Source organism: Schistocerca gregaria, chromosome 6, assembly GCF_023897955.1.
Source record: "Schistocerca gregaria isolate iqSchGreg1 chromosome 6, iqSchGreg1.2, whole genome shotgun sequence".
Lineage (NCBI taxonomy): Eukaryota > Metazoa > Arthropoda > Insecta > Orthoptera > Acrididae > Schistocerca > Schistocerca gregaria.
Window position 1 is genome coordinate 535,745,634 of NC_064925.1, and position 14,459 is coordinate 535,760,092.

Genomic DNA, 14,459 nt, shown 5'->3' on the forward strand with positions numbered 1-14,459 from the left:
ATAAACTCATCAGAAGATGAAAACAAACTGCAAAACGATTTAGAAGAAATATCTGAATGGTTCGAAAAGTGGCAGTTGACCCTAAATAACGAAAAGTGTGAGGTCATCCATGTGAATGCTAAAAGGAACTCAAACTTCGGTTACACGATAAGTCAGTCTAACCTAAAAGCCGTAAATTCAACCGAATACCTAGATATTATAATTACAAATAACTTAAATTGGAAGGAACACGTAGAAAATATTGTGGGGGAGGCTAACCAAAGACTGCGTTTTATTGGCAGGACACTTAGAAAATGTAACAGACCTACTAAGGAGACTGCCTACACTACGCTTGTCCGTCCTCTTTTAGAATACTGCTCACGGTGTGTGGTCCTTACCAGATAGGACTGACGGAGTTCATCGAAAAAGTTCAAAGAAAGGCAGCACGTTTTGTATTATCGCGAAATATGGGAGAGAGTGTCAGAGAAATGATACAGGATTTGGGCTGGACATCATTAAAAGAAAGGCGTTTTTCGTTGCGACGGAATCTTCTCACGAAATTCCAATCACCAACTTTCTCCTCCGAATAGGAAAATATTTTGTTGACACCGACCTACATAGGGAGGAATGGCCACCACGATAAAATAAGGGAAATCAGAGCTCGTACGGAAAGATATAGATGTTCATTCTTTTCGCGTGCTATACGAGATTGGAATACTAGAGAATTGTGAAGGTGGTTCGATGAGCTCTCTGCCAGCCACTTAAATATTATTTGCAGAGTATCCATGTATATGTAGATGTAGATTAGAAGAAATCTGCTCCTAAAAACAGTAATAAAGGCGACAGTATACATTTAAGAAATAATTTTCTGAGACTTAAAAATGTCGGAGACACTAGGAACGCACTGACTGACAGCGCCTGTTGTTATAAATATTTGATCATCTGACAGTGGCCTAGAGGCTGAAGTAGTAAATTTCAAAAAGCGACCATTATCATGAAATATCAATCCATTTCCACTACATTGGACCAAAAAAATGACAACCAAAGCCCGTCACTACGCCAACAAAGAAGCACCTCCGTATTCTTCAACCAAGGACTCTGTAGCTAACAGTCGATATGCTATGTAGCTGTAAAGGTGTGACGAACTCACGGTTATCATTGTGGAGAAGAAATATAAAGCAAAAGGAACCAAATTGTCAGCTACATTCTAGAAACGAAAGAAACGAATCTGAAAGAGCTACGACTATTATTCAAGTTAAAGCTGAAACAATCAAAATTACTGAAAGTGTACCAAGTGCCTTTTTCCAACATGGATTACGATAAGTCATCTGCATACTCCAGACTGGCGCACTCCCTCTACAATACCTACTTAACGCGAACTTCGCCCTGCGACGCAAGTAATCTGCTACTAAATCCTTTTCTGACTCCATGCTCTACACATGAAACCAGTGAAAACTTGGTCTAGGTGCTGTAGTCACTTACCTCCCTATTTTTAATGTTTTTATCGTGATTACCAGATGATTACAGAATGCAAATAGCCCTAACACTACTATATCTAAAGCAGCCGCCCGTTTGACAATAATTAGCCATGGATAGCACAGAGCTGTGACCGTGGGGATATCAAAATATTTTTCACCTAATAGGACACTTCAGTAATATACTGGCATTATTCTGGACTGCTTTGCATAATCAACATTTTTGGCAAGCATATGTTACTTTTACTGTGGGAAAGGAAAACGTTACGCAAAAGCAACGAAAGTCGCCAACAGTTAATTTGATTTACGTAATGATGAACCTTAGTCGGAGAATTGAAAGTAAGCAAATGCCCAGAGCATATTTTACAGAGCGCAAGTGGAGAGAACAGATGTATACTGCATCTGTGGGAGATTGATGCCTGTGAAGTGAGCTATTTAACCTTTGTTCGTCGTCACTGTAGACAAATCATGAGTTTGAGCAGTTTCAGTCAGCCAGATTATTGCTGGAAAGTACTGCACCCAATCTAGCAGTTGTCTTCGAGTACACAATGTCTATTGCTCAGATATATCACACATGTTGCTTCATGTAAACACACCATCTACACATTGTCAGTCACCGAAATTCATTAGCAGTTAAATATCCAGCTGTTAATTCTTAATCTGTCCCAAAGTAATAACTAACACAAAGAAAATGACATTTATATTTATTATTAAAATGGATGTGTTGTTGTTTTCTTTTCAATAGTGGAAAGGTTCCACTTGTTTTAGGATAAGTTATGAAGTAACTTTGTAAAATGTAACTATAATCAATGTGTGTGATCCAAAATAGGAAACTTTGAAGGAATGAAAGCAATTATGGTATATATAACTCCATTAAAATCAGTAGCATAACTAATTCTTTTATTTCTTTCTGTTTTTAAATGCTGCACGTGAGTATATCGTTGATACACAGAAATGAAAATGTAAACGTGCTCTTGCTCAGAATCGTGTATCTCCAAAATTTCCCTACCGACTGCTGCAAAATTTTACAATGCATTTTACTACAGACGTGCTTTAGGTCCTTATTTCATTAATACTACAGGTGTAAAAATTACCGAACTATCAGTCTGATAAGTCAGGGTTGCAAAATACTAACACGAATTCGTTACAGACGCATAGAAAAAATGGTAGACGCCAACCGCGGGGAGGTCATTTAGGATTCCCTAGAAATGTGGGAACACGGGAGACAATACTGACCCTACGACGTACCTTAGAAGGTAGGTGAAGGAAAGCAAACCTACGTTTCTAGCATTTGTAAAAGTAGAGAAGCTTATGAAAATGTTGACTGGAAAACTGAAGGTGGCGAGCGTGATATACAGGGAGCAATAGGCTATTTACAGTTCGTACGAAACCGGATGCCAGTTATAAAAGTTGAGGGGCAAGAAAGGGCAGCGGTACTTAAGAAGGGAATTAGGCATTTTGTAGCGTATTCCAGATGTTGTTCAGTTTCTATACTGAAGAAGCAGCATAGGAAAGAAAAGAAAAAGTTGGAGTAGGAAATAAAATCCATGGTGAAGAAACAAAAAATTTGAAGTTTGCCGACGACATTGTAATTCTGCAAACAACCGTTTTTCTTTAAAACATAATATATTTTAGTTATTTTGTGCCAGCATCAGAGGTTACCCTTTATCAAATCCTATTTTCGAAATTATTATGTTGTGTGTGACCATCTTCACAACTGACTAACCTAAAAGTTAACATTTTAGTGATGGATACCCACTGATGACGGCACAAAGGTGCTGAAGCATGTTTGGTTTTTAGTGTACAACTTTTGTTTCCATAACAGGTGGATCTTTTATCGAGTAATTCTGGACGGCATGAACATGACTCACTGCATAAATAAACTTCACATACAGCTCAAAAAAAGCATTCGACTTAAAACAGTTTCCAGTGCGGAACAAAAAGATAACGCTACAGAATCTGTGATACTGAGGAGGCCACACTCACCTTGAACCTTGTCGGCTCTGGAGTTGCTGGTCTGCACGGTAGCCCTGCTCTCCAGCACGGGCGCCTTCTGGAGGCGGTCGCTCTCGACGCTCTCCTCGTTGCTCCTCCAGTAGACGGTCGCGATGGTGGCCAGGCACTTGAGCTTCATGTCACCCCGCCGGAAGTGGCGCGGCCGCACCTTGAACTCCAGGCCGAGGATGGACGTCTCCAGATCGTCCAGAGGCGAGACAATTATGTCTGGACCTTTCAGCAAACTTTGGTCAGCCTGCACAAAGGAAAACCCTCAGTTGCTTCAATCTTCTTGCAGCATTCTGTTACCAGTAAGTAATTCAGAACATAACACGTGAAAAGCATATCAGTTTAAGTGTAAGTTACCAAATTCTACACGACCAAGACCAAGCTCATGCTAAACGAGACAATGATATTTAGTTTCAAGATATTACTACTGGTTATATCAGTAGTATTCCACAAACCAGGCATGCCCTATGAGTAGTACTAAATGACAAGCACATTGCTGTGGACTCTTACAGCCCACCAGTGAGTACTACTAGTTGTGGCAATGGACTATTTTGCGGTTCACATAGCAAACATTTTGAATGAATCGTCTATGAAGTAAGGATAAGGCGAAACCAGTATAATGAAGCAATCTAAAATGCTCGCTATGTGACATAAAATGAACTTGATGTGACAGAAATTTTGTTTCTGCTACATTTGCGTATTGTGAGTTATAAAATATTTCAAGTATCAACTTTACTTTTATTTGGACAGTTTTAAAATTAGTTGTGGTGAATATCTGTTTTATCCAAACAGACTAGCTGAAATACTTTGTTGCAAAGAAAAAAATGATTATATTGTGAGATTCTTCACCGTCTGAAATACATTAATAATTGTTGGACTTCTTTGAAGCCTGTTCCATCATTCTGCGAGTCAAAAAACGTAGAGTTTAATTTGTATGCCATGCGTTTATTGTATGATTCTTAGGAAGAAATGATTCCATTAAGTTACCAAAAGTACATTTAACATACGGATGCTGAATATATGTGTAGCTTTTCATATTTTTCTCATCTCCACTGATGTTAAAACGAAGTCAGATACTGAAATGGTAAAATCACTCTACCCACATTCGGTGGAAGTGGGTTTCTAATCCCGATTCGACCATCCATAGATTTACTTTATGTTTGTTATTCCTTTAAACAAAATGTGATCTTGTTTCTTAGAAAATGCTATATTCAATTTCATTTGGTATCCTTACAGTGTTGCACTTACAGTGTTGCACCTTACAGTTTACACTGTAGTCAGTGTAAACAGAATTTCTTGCTTCATTAGAAAAAATGAGAAAGTACAGTGATAGTGTTACTTCCCTTTGATTGTGTAGTATATAACAGGTAATCATTATTATGTGATTTCGCCCCTTGTATTTATTAGTCTACCAGAATCACTTCATTTGTACCTATATTCGCGTTATCAAGTAACAATAGTTGATATCAGATGATGGTGGTAGACAAAGGAATCTAGCGTAATTAAATATGGATGATGGAACTTACCAATTTTATACAGGCTCTAGATCCCAGTTCCTAGGAATTACTGTTTATTGTGATATTATTACTGATTATAGTAGCTGTTAAAGAGCTCCTTCCAAGACAGTGCATGACTAAAACCTGACATACTTCTTGTAACCAGTTAGTGCATTTTTAAGACTATTACTATTTTATTTCACAAGAAGCTGGTGCACTTTGTAGACTATTACCATTTTATTTTATTTACATTCTTGTTTGATGTGGTCAAAATTTACGTCGTGGCAGGGAAACTACAAGACTATTAATATATATTAAATCATTGAGGACCCTAGATAAACCCTGTTGTAAAGAATTACTCATTGCTTCCACAGCCTGCTGTTCTTTGAATGGACACAACAGCAAAATATTTGAATTTTTCTGATAAAGCCTCACTATGAAGAGATTCACTACATAAATTACTACATAATAAGGTGTTAAATGCCAATATCTCAATTCTGAATTCTCAATAATAACTAAGAAATGCTTTTAGGAAAGTTGAGTGGAATGAAATTTTCTATGGGAGATTTAGGATGTAGCAGAATTGTGTCAAATGATGTTCACAGAGTTCTTCTGTGATATAATAGGGTACTGAATAATTGGGTAGCACTTGTAGAAAAAGACATTGAATATGTCTGGAATCTGGTATTGATTTATAAAGAATCATCCATGTAATTCTTTCACGTTGCTAATTTTTCGAGTGCCTTTGCTCTAAATAGTTATTATTTGGTTCCTAGATGAACTTTTTTGTTCATCAAACTATAGAAATTTAGTTAGAATTTCCTGTCTGTAGTTTCATTCTTTATTTAATTATTTCCATATTAACAGTATGATACACAAATGTCTGTCACGTGCTGGAAAACGGTTAATCATAACATTAATACATGGAATTTTCAGTATAGTTCTGGTTATTAAACTTTTATGAATAACATTGCTGATAGTTTTCATGAATATTATTTCACAACTGATGAGGGAATTTACATTATATGAATTAGAAGGAATCCCACAGCACCTGTTGCACAGCTGTAAGAAATTTAAAATTAAATCTACTTTAGTTATCTTCAGAAGTTAAATACCATTGCAAATCTTTAAACTGTTTTATGAATAACACAGAATTACCAACTGCAGTCTTATCTACTGCAACTTTTGCTTACAATCTGCATATGGGTTTAAGCTAATATGGAGAACAATATTTAGGTGATGATCTCACAAAGTCTTAAGGACATCAAGCGATTCATATTTGAGCAGCATCCTACTATAAATGATATCTCTGAATAAAAACTTAGAAATGTTACTACTTGTTTCTTTTTCTCTTATTCATTTAGTTACAGGCATGACCAAATTATTCTTAGTTCTGTCATTATCTATATCGTTTTCTGCATATTTGATTAGGTCACCTAATCATTCCACATTTCCCAAACAATATTTCCTTATACTCTTTTCAGTGTTTCAGTTCTCTAACAGATATTTGTACTCTACATACATTACAATTTATTCATATGTAATGAAGCAAATCAGCAGCCAAAGCTTAATATTGTTTAAGTATGAGATTCTAAACTTAAAATTGTTATTACAAATATTTTCAGATAAGTACAAGATAGTCTTTATACATTCTGTTGATCATTATAATCTAGTGACATGTACTTTTTTCAAAGTGTTTAATCTGATTAATTCCTTCTCTTTTACCTGTCTCTGTCTCTCTGTATTCAAGTACATTTTCAACTTTCACTACTAATTTTTCTTCAGTGAAAATTCTGGAACCAATCTATTCTACATTTTCTTAAAATATTTACTTTGGTAATTAGTGCAAATATTTCAAAATAGTCTACAAATTAAGAAGTTTCCCACTATCATTTAGAAATTTAATAAATTTTTTTGTTGACCCAATTATTTTCGTTAATTGTGCAAATTTAATCTCAATCAGATAGCGTAGGTGCTAGAAAGACAACCTTAAACTAGTGTTCATTGAAAAACGTGTTCATTGCATATGACTATGCTTCCAATAATTGTCTTTATTAATGTGGTAGATTGTAGGTAGTGAACTGATATTAATGCAGTTAAGTACAGTTCATTAAATTCGTATGTCAAATTTTTATCTCGAAAGATATATATACAAATTATACATTACTCCAAAAATAATTACCTACTGCAAAGAAGGAGTGTAATAGTATATTTTCTCCATAAAAAGAAACAAAAGTATCTAAGGATGCTTTTGTCATCTATGCTGCTGAGGAAAGTCTTTCGTTAAGAGACGCACATATGGTAAGTTTTAGTGAACAATGTCACATATCAGTTAGAATGATAACTAAATAGATAAACATCAGTGATCTGTTCTTCGATAATGTATTAAGGTACATTTGTTATTGTGCAGAACTGAAGGCTCAGAAATATTTGTTCTATAAATAAAAACCGCCCTTTCTCGCTGTACTGTATTTTATTTCTCCCAGACGCCTTTCGCCTTTTACATTAAGGCAGCGTCAGTGGGTTCTAGAATGATGCAGTTTGATATGTGTTATTTGTTGTTTATAAAACAGTTTACATCTCGTTTTTTACGTAAATACCTGTTACAGTCTTTTGTGTTTTTGGTTGTCATCTGCATTTCCTCCCATGTATCACACGCTGCTGATCACACTTTAACTTCACTTACGCAACATAAGCACGTCCTTAGGTTCAGTACATTTTTCTTTACAATTTTCATATTCTTTGCCCTTATTGCCACGGAATATTATTTGTTTACTGTCACTCGTTATACATCTTTGATCGGAAACTTGATTTGAAGTCTGCCTCCCAAATAAAAGAAGCGAAACGCGTATGGCAATAAACAAACTGCCTTCAAATAGTGGCATAGGTAGCACATACCTCCAAGAATTTAAAGGAACTAAGGGAAAGGCGGAAAACAGAAAAAAAGACGATATCTACTGCGAGTTCACTTTATGCCTCATCCTGTTTGGTCTCTTTATGTGCATACTGCCAATCTAACGAAGTATATGCTGAAAACTAATGTCTATTCATTTCTCTGTGTTTGTACGAATGTGTGTGTGCCGGTGTGTCGTTGGCTATTCACACCAAGAGTTCAAATCACGCTCTGATAGCTATTACATTCATATTCAACATTCTACAACTGGGACTGAATAACCACCGACACACCCACGCACGCACGTAAGCGCGCGCACACACAAACACACACACACACACACAAATTATAATGCATAAACATGCACACACTTAATATTTTAGACATACAGAGAGAGACATAAACACAACAGAAATGAATATACGTTAGTTTTCTGCACATATTTTGTTAGGTTGGCAACATGCACGTAAATCAAACACGATGACACATATAGTGAACTGACAGTAGCTACACGTTTAAATCACAGTTTTCGATCAAATATCTACAACTACTGAGATAAGAGTACTAGTGTTCCACAGTAATAAGGGAAGACAATGTGAAAACTGTGAAGAAAAAGTTCGGAACTTGAATACATGCTTATATTTCGTAAGTGAGGTTATACTGTGACCTCCAGCATGTGACGAGATGAGAGGAAACGTAGGTGCTAACCAGAAACTTGAAGAAGTGTAAGTTATGACTTATTTACGAGACGTGAACCTTTTCATAATCTACAAATATTACACATCAAAACTAAACAACATCATTCTAAATCCCATTGAAAATACTTTAAAGTAAGAGACGAAACGCGTCTGGGGGGAACAAAATACGATGCAGCAAGAAAAGCCGGTTTTATATCCAAAACAAATATTTCTGTGCTTGCTGCTGGTGACGGCAACACAAACTTGTTATAAGCTCAGATTTGTCACGAAGCATGTGTATAATAAATCATGTCTATTTTAAATAAGGAAACTGGAAACAAGCCATTTTTGTGACAGCTTGAAATGTAAGTTCAGAGGCTATAAATTTTTGGATATGAATATAGACACGTGCTTGTGTTTTGTGGAACTGCATAGGAGCGGAACTGTCACAGATATCACGCATGCGAGGAGCACTCATTACGGTTGCCGTTTGCCGCCCGTCTCCATTGTGTGAGAGCACAGCTGCCCCTCGGTCGACACAGGGCAGCGCTTTCCGGCCAACTTTTATTCCGGACAGGCTAATTAATGCCTGTGACTGCGCTTATGATTAAAATATTGCCGGCATTTCGGCAGACTCAGTCCTTTTAGCGGCTCTAAAATTTTCACACCGGTGTTAAATCTGTAAAATGCTCCAAATTAGCACGTGGAACTAATCTCTCGTGGGGTTGTTAGCACTTGCTATTGTAGTTCCTGCCGCTACTAAATTTCTGCTTGTGCAGCTTCTCCGTTTTATGTCACAATACTAAACTGACGACGTGAAAGGAACGCACATGGTAGAATTACTCGATCTCCATAGTTTTTCTATGTATAGGTCGACGCACAATAAACCGACCCAGAGTATAGACTGATCACCAGTTACGAATTGTTTCCAGCCACGAGCAGATATGACAACAAATAGATAAACATATAACAATTAGATAACAAAGAAATAACAAATAAGCTAATGCAAGGAACAGCTTCGAAATAGGAGAGTGACAACGAGCAGTCTAATGCTTGGGGCCGATTCTTTGTGCTCCACCATTCGTTAGTCTGTGTACCATAAAAATTTAGTCAGACACAATGATAGTTGATTATGATATAATGATATTGCTCGACTGATTCTAAACGTGTTTCATAAAGGAGTTTGAGCCAGGAACACAAGAAAGAGGTCTTGCGATGATCATTTTTGCAGTAGGAGTTCTTAAAGCCTGAAAAAAGTACATTTGATATCGCAGGAACGTGAATAAAAAAGCTCATTCAAACTGTTCTACGACTGTCCTACTTCACCAGAAAGGTAACTGACAAGACGTTTCTGTTTCTATAGAGACGTTAATTAATAGATCACCAGTGGTTGGCTAAAAGTTAAATATTAATCAATCACATCAGTCAAAATATTTCTTATCAAAATTACTAAAGGATAGCGAAGCGAAAAGTTTCTCAGTTGCTGAAGCCTTTATAATTTGTGGTATTTTCAATTTTTTTTCACTCGCACCACCGCTGCAATGATAGAATCAATCAATTCCCAGGATCCAAAGTGAGGTACACACAATACTCACGAAAAGAAACCACAAACTACGGTAACATATATCGGCAACAAGCCAATGTGAGCGTGAGAAAACCATGATTAGTTGCTGTGTATAATATCAGAATAATAAGAAGTCCAACCTACATTGTTACTGTCCTCTTTAGTAAAAACATTCTCAAATACGAAAGAACGAAAGAAAGGCATACGTTCAGTACGCTATTAGGTCTCTGAATTAATGATCTAATATGGTACCAGGAGTCATAACCGAACTCATGACCCTACGCGTAGTCTGCAGATCACTAGAACAACGTTCACAAGCTATTTCCCTAAAGTAGTTCTTCCTGAAGATGACAGTAGTAATGTAATCAACCCAAGCATACATACAGAAACAGAAGAAATAGTAAACAAAGTTCTTAAAACTATCATTGCCTGGATTTCTGTGAATAGTCTCAACCTCAATTTTATAAAGATACAACATATTAAGTTCAGCACATCTAGGCAACTACACCAATGATAAGTGTAACACGGGGTGAAGAAATAATGTACAGGGTGGAAACACTAAATTCGAATCTGCCCACATTGATGACTATTTAAACAAAAACAAAAATTGGAACTTCTAAAACAACTAAGTTCAGCCACATTAGCCCTCAAAGTCATTGCATTTCATTCAATAATGCCATATGGAAGGATGTTCTGTGGTAGCTCATCGTTAAGGAAGAAAGTCTTGATTACTCAAAAACATGCTGTATGAATAATATGTCACAACACCAACCACTATCATCTTGCAAACATCTGTGTAAGGATTTTGGCATTCTGACTACTGCCTCACAGTATATTTATTCCTTCATGAAGTTTGTCGTACATAATCGTTTACAGCTCGAAAGGAACAACGTAAATAATTACAATATCAGAAGGAAAAATCACAGTCATTACTCCACGTTAAGGTTGTCCTCAGCACAAATAGCGGTGCACAATGCTTCAACGAAAATTTTTTACCACGTACCTAGTACGGTATATAAGTTGTCTGACAGAAAGCAAGCCAAAATTTGAAAACTAGCTGACAAAATTTCTGGTTGACAACTCTTTCTGTTCTGTAGAAGAATCTCTCTTGTTATACGTTAAAGGTGTCGAGAAGGAATTACTAACTAATATCTGCATATTTAAAAAAAATTGCAGAGTATAAATTTAGAGCAAGCAGCCATGTTTACATATTAATTTGCGAAGTAAATGTAAAAAAAAAGACTCATTGCACATCATTACTATTTATCATACAAAAAGGTCCATGGAACATGAAAGTAACTAACTTGCTAACTAATCGTAGGAATATTTGTTATCATCAGTTGATTGCCCTTATACACAGATTACAAATTAAAGTGAGAGACTTGTATTGCGGCAGCTTAGGACTAGGGTCTATCACTATGAGCTGCCTTACTGGCTAGGAGGTCATCCGATGCATTGTAAGAAAAGCCGTGCACACCTGAACACTGATTATAGATGGTGGAAAAAAAAATCTTATTGACGCAGACTCTCCAACGACGGCCACCTATCAGTTCAAAATATTATTGCGCGATGTAGCACTTACTTCTTCAAACTACACTCCTGGAAATGGAAAAAAGAACACATTGACACCGGTGTGTCAGACACACCATACTTGCTCCGGACACTGCGAGAGGGCTGTACAAGCAATGATCACACGCACGGCACAGTGGACACACCAGGAACCGCGGTGTTGGCCGTCGAATGGCGCTAGCTGCGCAGCATTTGTGCACCGCAGCCGTTAGTGTCAGAAAGTTTGCCGTGGCATACGGAGCTCCATCGCAGTCTTTAACACTGGTAGCATGCCGCGACAGCGTGGACGTGAACCGTATGTGCAGTTGACGGACTTTGAGCGAGGGCGTATAGTGGGCATGTGGGAGGCCGGGTGGACGTACCGCCGAATTGCTCAACACGTGGGGCGTGAGGTCTCCACAGTACATCGATGTTGTCGCCAGTGGTCGGCGGCAGGTGCACGTGCCCGTCGACCTGGGACCGGACCGCAGCGACGCACGGATGCACGCCAAGACCGTAGGATCCTACGCAGTGCCGTAGGGGACCGCACCGCCACTTCCCAGCAAATTAGGGACACTTTTGCTCCTGGGGTATCGGCGAGGACCATTTGCCACCGTCTCCATGAAGCTGGGCTACGGTCCCGCACACCATTAGGCCGTCTTCCACTCACGCCCCAACATCGTGCAGCCCGCCTCCAGTGGTGTCGCGACAGGCGTGAATGGACGGACGAATGGAGACGTGTCGTCTTCAGCGATGAGAGTAGATTCTGCCTTGGTGCCAATGATGATAGTATGCGTGTTTGGCGCCGTGCTGGTGAGCGCCACAATTAGGACTGCATACGACAGAGGCACACAGGGCCAACACCCGGCATCATGGTGTGGGGAGCGATCTCCTACACTGGCCGTACACCTCTGGTGATCGTCGAGGGGACACTGAATAGTGCACGGTACATCCAAACCGTCATCGAACCCATCGTTCTACCATTCCTAGACCGGCAAGGGAACTTGCAGTTCCAACAGGACAATGCACGTCCGCATGTATCCTGTGCCACTCAACGTGGTCTAGAAGGTGAAGTCAACTACCCTGGCCAGCAAAATCTCCGGATCTGTCCCCCACGGAGCATGTTTGGTACTGGATGAAGCGTCGTCTCACGCGGTCTGCACGTTCAGCACGAACGCTGGTTCAACTGAGGCGCCAGGTGGAAATGGCATGGCAAGCCGTTCCACAGGACTACATCCAGCATCTCTACGATCGTCTCCATGGGAGAATAGCAGCCTGCATTGCTGCGAAACGTGGATATACACTGTACTAATGCCGACACTGTGCATGCTCTGTTGCCTGTGTCTATGTGCCTGTGGTTCTGTCAGTGTGATCATGTGATGTATCTGACCCCAGGAATGTGTAAATAAAGTTTCCGCTTCCTGGGACAATGAATTCACGGTGTTCTTATTTCAATTTCCAGGACTGTATTTAATATAACACAGTCACAATGTTTAATAATCTGAAAGGTGTAAGACTACAGATTCCATTACATCAATATTCTATGTTGGAAATTAAGAGAATTTGGTAGCAGCGACGTGCGTTTCTTTTTTGGGCATTGTAGTGTTGGGCAACAATGGCGTGGTCGAGTTAACAGGTTGTGGAGGGTTGTACAGAAAGTATCTAGCGGGAGCAGTCAAGCTGGTCGTACGCGACGGTTTATGCATGGCTACGTTAGTGCCTAGTCTGCGTTTAAGTGACTTATGTATGGATTCTGAAATTCTGGAGACGAATCAGAGGAGGAACTCGAGATTTACAACGGCTGCTACGGAACATTGTATTTACATGCTACTTCAGCATGCCAGTGATCGTGCGACAATGTCTGTTCCAGGCATTGCTTGACGTGATGACAAATCGCGATAGACTTTAATATGATGGAGACTGCAATATCCCTCACTTCACAAATGGAGCACTAGGTAAAGCAGTGGTTTATTTAGAAATAGGCGTTATAAAATGTGAATACATAAGTGAATGACATCTTACAAGAGCATGTCGATGAACTTAACTCAAAATTCCCACAGTGTGCTTATATTTCATTTTGTGATTTAGACACCACAAACCAACTAAATCTCAATTCAGTAGTAGCTTATCTGCAGGCATATTCCTGGGATAAGTTAAGACACGGTATATTTCGTTTATTACGTGCAGAGCTTGGATCTTTGCCTAAGATAACTGCCTAGATGTTTGAATAGTTCGGTAGTTGCTGTAGCAGCGGCTGCTTCGGTCGCAGGCTTGAATCCTGCCTCGGGCATGGATGTGTGTGATGTCCTTAGATTAGTTAGGTTTAAGTAGTTCGAAGTCTATGGGACTGATGACCTCAGATGTTGAGTCCCATAGTGCTTAGCGCCCTTAATGCAACTGCCGTCATCAGTCCAAACCCCAGGATAAGGAAGAACGTTGACGCTGGAGACAATGCACGAAACAGCAGCAAAAATTGGGCAGCAAATTTCACACAGGAAGACGCTGTCGTAATTCCACAGTCAACGTAAACTTCTGGATTCAGGAAAATATCTTATCTGAATAAACACGAATGTTTAGGTGAAGTTATTGAACCGATTTATTGAAACCAGACGCCAACAATAAAAGAATTGGAAAACTACAAAAATGTATTAAATGTGCACAAGAAAACTATAATTATGAAATTATAACACACTTGTCAAAACAAAAATACTTTATACTCATGAAGACACGTTAATTGGTGGTAGATGTCAAAAACTGGAAAGCAAAGACCAATAACTGCAGTCAAAGTTTTTGGGAAGACATGTGAAAGTGAAATTTAAATTA

The 14,459-nt window shown here is 38.6% G+C and overlaps 1 protein-coding gene across 2 annotated transcripts in view; it reads right to left on the reverse strand.

Annotated features, from left to right (window-relative positions):
* The window catches only part of LOC126278445 (uncharacterized), a 1,166,048-nt gene that overhangs the window by 30,379 nt on the left and 1,121,210 nt on the right, over nt 1-14,459 (reverse strand). For both annotated transcript variants that reach the window (XM_049978561.1, XM_049978562.1), the window contains exon 5: nt 3,441-3,705. In XM_049978561.1, coding sequence (XP_049834518.1) covers nt 3,441-3,705 — 265 coding nt within the window. The remainder of the gene's footprint in view (nt 1-3,440; nt 3,706-14,459) is intronic.